A 12,020-nucleotide genomic window follows, 5' to 3' on the forward strand; every position below is an offset into this window, starting at 1 on the left:
ACATTTACAGTAAGATTATCTGTCATTAACCCCATTCACTTATGATCATTGTGGGGTACAGCTGCTATATTATGTACAAATAGAATCATGATCTCAGACAAGAATCTGAAGACAAGGTAATTAAGAAAAGTCATGAATGTTATTTCCAATTTAGTCGTAACTGATGAACTCATGTTCATGAAATTGTCATAATGTTTCAACACATATTGTATGACTATGATTTCTGGTTTCCCAGCTATGATATTGTTGGAATACTGCTAAAAGTGGTTTCAAACTCATTCACTGCTTCACACACACACACCAAAAAAGAATGTTTACTTCTGTAGTAAAACGAACATCTGAACATGCCGAAAGGTTTGCACATTGCCACACTAGGAGTGCCACACGTCGTCAGTATCGCATCATTCCTAATTTGGACACTTTCAAGGGAGGTCGATTTATCTTTTATTATTATTTTTGTCAGTCCTAAAGATTCTGCTTATCACACAATTGTGATACATTTCACTTTGTTCATTGTTCGTGTGTGAACTAGGGGAGTAGCACCTGTAACATGCAGTGCATCTACAGACTGTTGGCATGCTGCAAACTGTCTTTAGGTTACTGGAGTTATAGATCAGATGTGAAATCTTCTACATGTACATGTTGCTCATCCCCATGCTTGAAGGCCATATGTTGTCTCAACTTACAAACTGTCAAATCACCGATTTCAGTTAATGTAATTGTGGCTTGTCACTGAACATGACAGGTTCGTGGAGGACATGACAGGGAGATGTGTGTGTAAAGGCTGCCGACCATGTCAAATAGCCTGGCCATGCACCGAGGAATAGGACAGACAGCCTCAAAATGCCATTGGGAGACTTAAGACACTATGCCTTCTTGGGTATATGAATGTTTGACATATAATGACAATTTTGGGCTCTCCAATTACAGGGAGATGATAAGTGATGTCATTTGATTGTGATGTCATAGTGCCAGGTGAGCATCTGCCAGCACAAGTCCTAAAAGTAGGGCAATTGAGGATAAGGCATGCACATTAAAGTTTTAAAACAAAATACTAAAAACACATTTTTGGTATCAACTTTATAATTTAATGTAACATAAGACATAATTTACAGTTTGTACAGATCTTGATAATGGTGTGTTCATCAGTGCACTATATGCTCCAGTATGCCTTGTCTGATGAGGTGCTCGCACTCTGACCGGAGCAGGAAGTGCTGAAACAGAAAAGGATACATATACCTTTTCTGTAGAACCTGTTTCATATCAACTCCAGTAATGTATTTTATAGCCCCCAGCACTATGACTATCATATGTGTGGTGGAGTAACCTAGTGGTTTAAGTGTTTGCTCGTCAAGCTGAAGACTTGGGTTCGATTCCCCACATGGGTACAATGTGTGAAGCCCATTTCTGGTGTGCCCTGCTGTAATATTGCTGGATGGAATATTGCTTAAGTGGTGTAAAACTAAACTCACTTACTATGACTATGATACTCCCATAGTTTAATATAGATAGCTTTATGCCAGTAGGATCCAGTCCCTGGCAACTGAATACATGTGCATGCATTTTCGCCACAGATCTGAGTATCTATTCTGGTGTTGCATGTGGATACATGTTGATTTAAGTCCACTCCCCTCTCTAGTTTCTCTAATCGAAGCTGAGTCAATACAAATCATAGAAGATTAATCCAGGTAGGACCTAAATATACATTAAAACTAATTAATCTCCTCAATAGTTTCAATAGTTGTGGAAAGTGTGAAATATTGGTATGTGAAAATGTATGTTAATGAGTAGAGTTTTAGGCAGCTTTTAGCAATATGTGAAGAATATGTTGGGGGATGCTAAAAATGGCTCCACACATTGTACATTGTATGATTGTGAGGATAACCAGGGTTGTCAAGAGTGACAAGCAAAGTTTGTATCACTAGGGTACGCCAATAGTCCGCAAGATACGGCTACATAACTGTATACAAACACTTGTAGTCATTATACTTGTGATATTTCCTGATAAGCATATGCAAGCTATGGCTTTTTAATGAATGCAATCAATGTTTCACACGAAATCACATAGTATCTATAAGTACCTGACTATTCTTCTTGAGGACAATGACAATCCCATCCTGAGTTTCAAACTCGCCATGATCGACCTGACACCTCACTTCAACATACAATGTTTTGGGAGGTTTCAGATCCTGTGTAAGGTCAAGGCCACCCGCATCACCAATGGATCGCATGTAGCTGGCCAACATCTTGTTATACCGACTGAACCATTGTATCTGTGAACAATAAAAGATGTGACTTTTTTTCCATTTAATTTGAAGAGATCAATAAATCAAGGAATTGTAATCACCAGGTAACTAAATGACTTGATCGATTGCATGTCTTTGTGTCTGATGACAGGGATCCTAGCTTACAATATAGATCAATGGATTGTCTGCTCCTGTTTGAGGTACACATTTACAAGCAAGTGCATTAAAAAAATAAAGAAAAGCTACAGTGAAACTTTAGAAAAATGTTTAGGGTTATCTCAAGGTTAGGGTCAGTCAGGAAAGTGGAAACAAAAATGGTCAGAGGTAGTGGTGGTCCGATTAATTGAAATAATTGAAGATTGGTCGCAGTGACTAAACAACCAATCAATCGATCATGTTTTCTCATAATCGAACCCAAACAATTCTGGAACACTTGTTTGCATTAACAATATTTTCACAAGGTTGGTTTTGTCTGTTACATTTCATAAGCATTACAAGCTCGTTCCATGTCATGATTGAATTTATCTTAAAGACTCCAAGAAATTTATGTTCCTAACATATAAGTCATTCTTTAAAGTGGTCAAATTTTTTGCACTAACAAATTTCATAAATGACACTAACCAATTATTTTTGATGATTGATCGGTTGTAATGAACCAATAATCAATTATGATATTTTAACCAATTCCCAACACTAGTCAGAGGTCAGGGGTTCAAGTGTGTTTGATACTAGTTTACGCCATATTGGTGCAACATCACCTCAACGACATCAACAACCAAAGTTTGGCAGCAATAAGCAGATACAGTGAGACCCTGTTAGAATCAGTGGCTTGGTTAGTCATCTGACAACAAGCACAATGTATCATAATATCACACAGTCAGCAAAATTTTAATATAGATAATCATTACTGATGCTTCCCATTGACAGTATCTCTGATTATCGATCTTTTCAACCGACCATAGCAAGTGCAACAATCTTGAAAGTGATGTTAAACCCCAATTCACCACACCTTCACTATGGTCACTCATCAAAGAACATTTAATATTCAGCTGCCATTGTGTCCACCTGATTCCCCAAGTAACAAGCATGGGAGCATGTCCTTGGTTGTTATGTTGGCTGATAGGACAAAAGACTCGCAGATATCTGTTACAGATATTTTTCATAGATGTGAACATAATCTGATAATGGCCAACTATATCCAAAGGTATATAAATCACTAGTGTGGAATTATTTCGCATGCTCACAAATCTATAAAAGAATTCATGTTCATGCTTCCAGCAACCATACCTCTTGTTCACACAGGTTGTATTTGATATCAGTTGGAAGAACACTGCCGAATTCCCATCTCATCTTGCGAATCTGTACCAGGCGATTGTATCTGAAAATATGTACAAACCAAATGCTAACATGTCTTGTACTATGGGTCAAGGGAACAAGACACTTGTAATAAGTATACAAAAGCACTTAGTTTCGAATCTTAAGAAAGTAATCCAGTTCACATAGACTAATGCGTCCGAAACACACATTAATGCATCCAATATGTATACAAATGATTTCATCCTATGTACACAAATAAATGAACCCTAACCCACAAACTATTGCAGAGTGCAGCATAAAGCAATCTGCACAGCTGCAATTGATTTGATTGAAACATAATAGATTTACTCAGGCTTCTCACTTATGAGTTAATAATAAAAAGTTGTTTCTGTATGTACAGTGATAAAATTAATCATTGTAATTGAAAATATGAACTAGATTGATCCATTAAAAGCTTGAGGTAGAAATTTCTCCCTTCTCAATGTCAAATATAATCATGATGGAGATTCTTAAAAAATGTGAAGATTTCTGTGCCAGTGATTTGTTAATTGAGTATCAATATGTACAACTTTATCACTTATCGATACAAAAGAATGTAATTTTTACGATAAAATTATTATTTTTATACTTATCCTGACCCATGATTATTGCTTATCTACCTTCTTCGACCCTCGAGTGGAAACCTTGAATCCTATTCAAATTCACTGAAATGCTCGTACAATCACTCACCCAGAGTTACCTCCCTTGTTCCTGCCAAAACCGGTCCCACGTGACCTAAGCCTGTCTCATATCACTCTCTCTGGAAAATATGCCCGTATTGCGGCTTACAGTGAAGACCGTTATGCTGAGAGTGGGGACGGTCGGGAGGGCTTACCTCATGAGTCAGGATAAGTATAAAAATAATAATTTTATCATAAAAATTACAAATTTTCCTTATCCTGACTCATGATTATTGCTTATTAAATCCGACGGAATAGGTGGTGGGTCAGCCACCTACGGGATTCACTGTGGCTGTCTATATACAGTCTGATTGTTTACCCCCTGATAACTCCTGTTGCCGCATTCAGTTGTCAATTTATCATACAGGGGGACCACCTACTCTTAAGTGATTAAGAGAAGTAATCTTATAGATTTTGTGGTTTTAGACAATCTAGTATTCCAGATATCTTGGAACGAACCATATGTTAAGGTAAGGACTATTACCGAAACTGGAATCGCAAAACCGTACGTTAAGTAAGGACTATTACTTAACAAGGTTTATATCACTCATGTTTTGACTTATAAAATAAGACAATTGACATGGACTTTCTGGTGGTGGCAATTGAACAATTGCCTAGCGTCTACAAGTCAGCATGATTAGGGTGAGTTCTCAATGTCTGGTTGGATTTGTGAGCTGTTGAGCCACTACTAGTGGTCCGAACTGGTGAATGCCTGATATATCCTCTGTAGCAATATCTCGTAGATAGTGATTCACAAACACCATGTCAGATCTCCAAAAACAGCCTTCCATGATAGATGATAACGAGCTATTTCCATGTAATGCGAGCATCAATGCTAATGCTCTTATTTCATGTGGATTACATGCTGTAGGTTGGGGTAATCCTGCTGTTTTGTAGGCTCTTAATATGACTGCTCTGATCCAAAAGGATATTGTGGTTCGTGAAACCTCAATTGACGTGGTTGTTGATAAAGGAATGAAGAGACGTTTAAACTTCCTCCTTCTCGTAGCAGTCCGTTGTAAATAAATTCTTAATGCTCTTACTGGACATAAAGATAAATCCTCTGTGTCCTGATGTCCAAGGATTGATGATAGAGCTGGTATATGGAATTGACAATCTGGTTGACCAGGGAGTTGATTTTTTGCTATTAAAAATCCCATCTCAATCCTAAATGGACTGCTGCATGCTCTCCTGTGTCGGATCTGGTTCGTGCAAAATCTAGAGCATGTATTTCTGACATTCTAGCTGCTGTAGATAGAGCAAGTAGAAATATCGTTTTCTGAGTGAGTAGTTCAAAAGTTGTGTCTCATAATGGTTCATAATCCTCACTTGTGAGATGTCGTAAAACTATATTGAGGTCCCAAGTTGGAGCTCTAAACTTCTGTAGCTGATCCTCTAGTTTAAACGATCTCAATAATGCCACTAGTTCAGGAACTTTGATGAGTTTAACTCCCGAGTTCATGGTGATCACCGAGCTGATTGCCGCTAAGTACGTTGAAAGTGTTGATCCTTTCAAATGTTTGGTTGACCTCAAATGACAGAGATATTCTGCTACCTGAGGATGTGTTGCTTCCGCAGCCACAAATCCCTTTTGTGTAGCAAATTGATCAAAACTTCTCCATTTATCATCATAAAGATTACGAGTTGAACGTCTTAAGGCCAGTGTAACTGCCTTAGCAGCTCTCGTAGAATAACCTCTTTTCTTCAAGCAGTGCGTGAAACTTTCCATACGTGTAGCCTGAGGTTTGTTGGATTGCCGTGAAGTTGTTTTGTGTGAGGATGAATCAGTAGATTTGGCCAATCCGGAAGTTTTAGTATTGGTTTTGCTAATAACCCTATTAGGTCTGGAAACCATGTTCTCGCCGGCCAGTAAGGCACGACCAAAATCAGTTGTAGGGTTTTGGTCTGAGCAATCTTGTGTAGAACCCGTGGTATTGGTATAGGTGGCCGGAATTCGTACGCATGTAGGCCTTCTCATGGTATGGCGAGGGCATCTGTCGCCCATGCTAGTGGGTCTGGTACTGGTGAGACAAACGTTGCAATCTGATGATTGAATCGTGTTGCAAATAAGTCCTTGTTCTCTCGTTATTAGTAGAAACGCTTCCGGATGTAGTTTCTATTCCGTAGGAGATGGTTTCACCGGTCTGGCTAAAGCGTCTGCTAGGACGTTTTTCGCTCCCGGGATGTGACAAGCTCTTATCCACAGATTGAGGTTGTCTACTACAATAGTTGAAATGTTAGTCTTAGTAGCGTTGACTTTGTTGATCCTTGTAGGTTTATATAAAACGCTACTGTTAAGTTGTCTGTGTGAATCATGAGAACTTGATTCTTGAGTATGTGCGCCCAATGTTGAATCGCCTTTATGACTGCCTTGAATTCTAGTTGATTTATGTGTAATTCCTTTTCGTTTGGTGACCAAACTCCTGAGGCGACTTTTTGTCGTTGAAATGCGCTCCCCATCCTTGTAGGGATGCATCTACGTAAAGATGTAGTTTGTATGCCGGCTCTTGCAAATAAGTCCCGTTGCAAACGTTCGACTTGTTTGTCCACCACATTAGGTATTCCTTCAATTGTTGAGGAATGCTTATGGCTTGTAGACTGTCTAGATGTGGTGTCAAGAACCGTTGAGCTGGACGTAGCTGTAACCTTCCTCTGCGAGTTAGGGATTGAGCTGACGTTAGGAGGCCCAACAGTTTCTGCCAGTCTCTTATCAGTAGAGGTTCGTTCAAGGCGGTGTGTAGACATTTCTGTATGTCCAAGGCGGTGTGTAGACATTTCTGTATGTCCTCCCATCGTTCCTGTGGAACTACAATGCGATTTTCCTTGGTAAGAAACTTGATTCCCATGAATTGTAATTCCTGTGACAGACATAGTTCCGATTTCATCCTGTTAACTAACCATCCTAGTTGAGTTGGTAATTGAATTGTCAAATCTAGCTGATGTTTGAGTTGATTTGCTGACTGATGTGCCTGAATGCCGTCGTCTAGGTAGAAGGCATTGCGAACCTCTCTCTGATGTAGAAACGCTACAATTGGCTTTGTGACACATATAAATAGCCACGGGGCCGAGGAAATTCCAAAGGGGAGTACTTTCCATTGATAGTGTTTTCCTTGATATAGGAATCGAAGATATTTCTTTGATTCTGGGTGTATCGGGATGTGTAGATACACATCCTGTAAGTCTATGCTGGCTAGATAATCGTTGGGTCTTATTAGATGTCTCAGTTGAGGTAGATGAACCATCTTGAACTTCTGTGGTTTTAGTAGAAAGTCTAGGTTGAATCATTTCATATTGTATATGAGACGGAACTTTTCTGTGGAGTTCTTTTTGGGTATTAGAAATATTGGGGAATAAAATCTTGGTGTGAGGTTGCGTCCAGAGCGTCCTCTTGAGTTGTCATATGGTCGACGAAAATTAATTGCTTTGCCACCTCTCGCTCCAGTTGTTCTCTTATCCTTGGCTTTTTGTATGCCTGGGAATTTGGAACGAAATTGTCCTCTTTGTGATGATTGTCAATACATGTTATTCATCGTCTGCATAGATCTGATAAGCATCTGATCTCTGTTGTCTTGGCATACTTCTCATGATGTTGATCTATGACTTCCATCAAACGACGTGGATGCAGCCCATGGTTGTCGTAGAAGCGCCTTAATATGAAAATCTGACCCGTTGCAAGATGCAAGGAGACCTTGACGACAAAGTAAGGTTAGTCCTGCTGATGTTGATGCTAAATGATCCGACATGAATTCCTGATCCTTCTGTTGTGTGACTAATGCTGATAATATCATCCTTTCTGTTTCTGTTTTCGGATTCTGGAAGTTGTTGATTAGAGCTTCATTTATAGCTCTAGATCTAGCTAACCCGCAAAAAGTACGTCTTGTCGTCACATCTAAGTTGGCCAACTTCCTGTCTTCTACTTCATAAGTAAGTGGTTTAGATTCATTGATGAGATAATAATCATCATCAATCTCTGGTGCTCTGAAGAATGGTTCCATACTATGCAGTGGGAATTTCCTCGCATTAAATGCTGGTGTGTGTTGACCTTGATGTCTTGTAGCATTCGCAAATGATAACTTGAGGTTCAATGAAACCTGGGATACAGGTTTAATAGGTGGTATAGTCAAAGTTTCAAGATCATCATCTATAATGCAATAAAGTCTCTCCTGAATTCTCGTTGTGCGTTGGTGAAGTGATTGGTAACCCATCTGTTATCCAAGATAATACTTCCGCGTCTGGATAGATTGTAGATTCCTCAGTTTCTTGAAAACACGTTTCTGAAGTGTGTGTCTCTTCCTGAACGTTATCATTCATTGATGTATCATGTGTAGTTGTCTGTTGATTATATGATGATGATCGTTGTTGCAGAGACAAAACTACTTGGCATGTAATACTGGCTACAAAATCTTGATCGACTGATAGATTTGTTGAGTGTGACAAGTTCACGAAAGGTTGATTTGTATCTCTCTGTTGTTGAGGGTTCGCGAACCCTCCGTTCTGATGAGGGTTCACGAACCCTCTGTCCGATGAAAAATCTCTTTCTGTCTGAAGTGCAACAGTTGCTTGGTTTGACGAGCCTTCTGCTGACTTCATAGAGGTTGAATGGTCAGTAGATGTTGTCGTAGTGTGAGACGCTTGTGACGATCTATGTTGTTTGTCTGTCGAAGGGTTCGTGAACCCTGATGAGGTGGTGGATGATCTACGCTGGGACGAATGTTTCTTTCTCGACGATGACGATTTTGATGAGTGTTGTTGCGAACCTGAGTTAGCTAACTCTCTAGGAGTACTAGTAGATATAGTCTGAGATGAAGTCAAGATGATCTGCGGTTCTAAAACCGGTGGTAATCTATCAAGTCAAGATATTGCATTCGCAAATATCGTAGTTGTATCAGATGATCTAGTAGACATAGATGATGTAGATTTTGTAGATGTAGATTTTGCAGACAATCTAGACGATCGTTTCTTCCTCGTTAAACGTTGTAGTTCAGTCTCCTCTATCTGAGGTGACTTTCTCTTGGAGGTAGACTGCGTAGCTGTTTCTGAAAGTGTGATAGACATGGGAGAAATGCTAGGAATTTCCTCCATATTGTGTTGTGACATATTACTAGTTGTTATATGAGAGCAACCCCTTACCGCTGACTTGTTGACATGATGCTGTTTATTTATTGACTTGCGTAAGCAGGCTGATAAATATTTATTAAACAATTGTGGTGATAAATTATTACAATATTGACATTGTGATACAAAGGAACATGTATGAAGGCAACAAGAGGAGCAAACAGGATGTGGATCAAACGCAGATAGTCTCAATCTGCATTGTTGACATGCCACCATTGAGCAAACCCTAGCTGCAACGGAGTGAAAACAACGTAATTTTAGTAGAAATTTACATGATATTATACATCTAGAAGCATCCAATATTACTCTAAATACAATCTGCGGCCACAATTTGTAATATAAGGCCAAAAAATGAAGGATATTTGCCGCAAATAGGACCCGTAAGGTCCACCCAACCGTCGACTAGGGCGATGAAGGAGAGAGTGATATGAGACAGGCTTAGGTCACGTGAGACCGGTTTTGGTGGGAACAAGGGAGGTAACTCTGGACGAGTGATTGTACGAGCGTTTCAGTGAATTTGAATAGGATTCAAGGTTTCCACTCAACCGTCGAAGGAGAAAGGAGATAAGCAATAATCATGAGTCAGGATAAGGAAAAATTATACATATATATACACAAGTATATTGATGTTGCAACGTGTGATGACATTTCAAGTTTTGAGCAAATTGAGTGACTTGTTAGAAATGACGTCAGCTGAGCTCTATCTCCCATGTCATGGGCTAGTACAACTACTATATGTAGGACTATCCTTAACTGTACCAGAAGTTGATGTGAAAAACTTACAGATATGCTAACAAACATCGTTTGTTCCTTTCAAGTGCTGAATGTCGCAGTTGAACGCCTGAAAATAGTCCACTTTCTCCAGCAACTGTGGCACTCCTGAAACATTGCATAACATTGCATATCATTAAATTACATTTGTGACGTCATTCCATTGTCTGCTCGCTCCATTACTTTTCAGGAATGGAGCGATGTGTACCAGTTTCAAATTAAAGCCTTCATTTTGTCATTTAATTTTGATAACAGAAATATTCCCAATACTTTGAATGTAATTTAAGTAGGGTAATATCCTCGTAACTCTCCATTCCTTAAAATTAATGTGCCTTGGACCCTCCGGGGCCACGGCTCCATTATTGTTAAGGAATGGAGAGTTACTCGGCAATTACCCTCTACGTAGTTAACAGTGTGATAAACTTTGCAGCAGCATCAGTGATACACACTGGTAGTGTTTGGCACCACAAACATGTTACTATGGTTTCTAGAAAACAGTTAACAGCTACAGTTTTCCAGAGGTTAACCAATTCTCCAAATGATGTCCAGTAAAAGTTCCAAAATAGGAACTTCAAATATCCAACTCCATGCCAATTTAGTTATAACTACAGTTAGGATTTTTTGTAAGGTGACTTGGATGACGTTCTACATCATGGATAACAGGACCAAAGAGGAATAGTTCTTCAAGCTTTGTTTTACTTTTTTGGCTTGCATGCAGTGCTGAAATACATCTGAATTTAAGGACACTATTAAAACTTAAACCATTTTGTGTGAATTCATAGTATATGCATTTTGTATATATAATTGGGGTGAAGTTTGTATTCATGTGGGTTGTATTCATGTGGTAATAATTGCAGCAATATCAGTCCATCTTCTGGTTAGTTCTTATCATGTAGTGAAAACTAATTAATTATAGCAGTATAGTCAGCAACAGAGTAACTTAAGTGGCACAAGTGCGTGATAGGATTAACTCCACTGGTCTAGTCCATTATCAAAACAGGTGCATGTGTTAAGATACTTTCCATGAACTGCCTGTTAACTGTGGTGTCTGAGAAATCGACAAGGGATGCTATCACAAATAATTAGTGATCATTTGATACAAAATGTATGGAATGGAACTTTATGGGAATTATTTGTAGCTGACCCATACCCTGTCTTGCAACATTTACCAGAAAGGTGGCAAATGGGTGCCTAACCCTGAGAGGGGTGCTTGATCGGAAAGGGGATCCATGGGATAAAGATTGTTAGGTGTTACCCACCCAAACCCTAACACAACAAACACTAAAGATTAAAGAGGCACACAGGCGTCGGCAGTCTGAGTCAATCAGCGCCAGATTGATTAAGCTCGATAGACGTGTTATATCTAATATGATCAACTTACACATCTCTCTGATTGTGTTCAAACAAGGCTTTCATCTCCTCCAACACCTGACGCACTCCATCCTCCTGTTAAAAAACAAAATCTCCAGTTCTTACTTATATATGATATTTCAAGGAGTATCTACTATTGATCATAAGCGCTTTTTGTTTAACTGTTTATGTGAACTCGTGTAATGAAATCAGTGTTGATCAGCTGGAATATTGAGAAAGTGATAGTCAGATACGTGTTCAAATTCTTCACTATGTCAAGGACAACGCCTTAGTGTTGAACACATTTACCAAGTAAATTTTGCTCACGTTGTACGGAGGTAAAGTACCGTCGACTGCTCGTTTCAATTCACGAATTAATTCCAATACTTTATCCGCGAGCATGTTGACATTTCAAGTTTCGCACATACTCCCGCCAAGTTATATAGAAGGCGACTTTTGATTGGAGGAAAAACCTGTAACCTAGCCAATTACTATCTGCGTC

The 12,020-nt window shown here is 39.1% G+C and overlaps 1 protein-coding gene across 1 annotated transcript; it reads right to left on the reverse strand.

Annotated features, from left to right (window-relative positions):
- Nucleotides 1-1,065: 1,065 nt before the first annotated feature.
- On the reverse strand, nt 1,066-11,976 carry LOC124267202 (DNA replication complex GINS protein PSF1-like). Its single transcript, XM_046702118.1, has 6 exons — nt 11,846-11,976; nt 11,550-11,614; nt 10,181-10,276; nt 3,534-3,624; nt 2,082-2,273; nt 1,066-1,214 (listed from the first exon to the last, which is right to left on the reverse strand). Exons 1-6 carry the CDS (start codon nt 11,918-11,920, stop codon nt 1,146-1,148), a joined length of 588 nt encoding a protein of 195 aa, XP_046558074.1. The 5' UTR covers nt 11,921-11,976; the 3' UTR covers nt 1,066-1,145.
- Between the last annotated feature and the right edge of the window lie 44 nt (nt 11,977-12,020).

The sequence above is a fragment of the Haliotis rubra genome, unplaced genomic scaffold (assembly GCF_003918875.1).
Source record: "Haliotis rubra isolate DU_JTF1 unplaced genomic scaffold, ASM391887v1 Scf13, whole genome shotgun sequence".
In the NCBI taxonomy this organism is placed as follows: Eukaryota; Metazoa; Mollusca; class Gastropoda; order Lepetellida; family Haliotidae; genus Haliotis; species Haliotis rubra.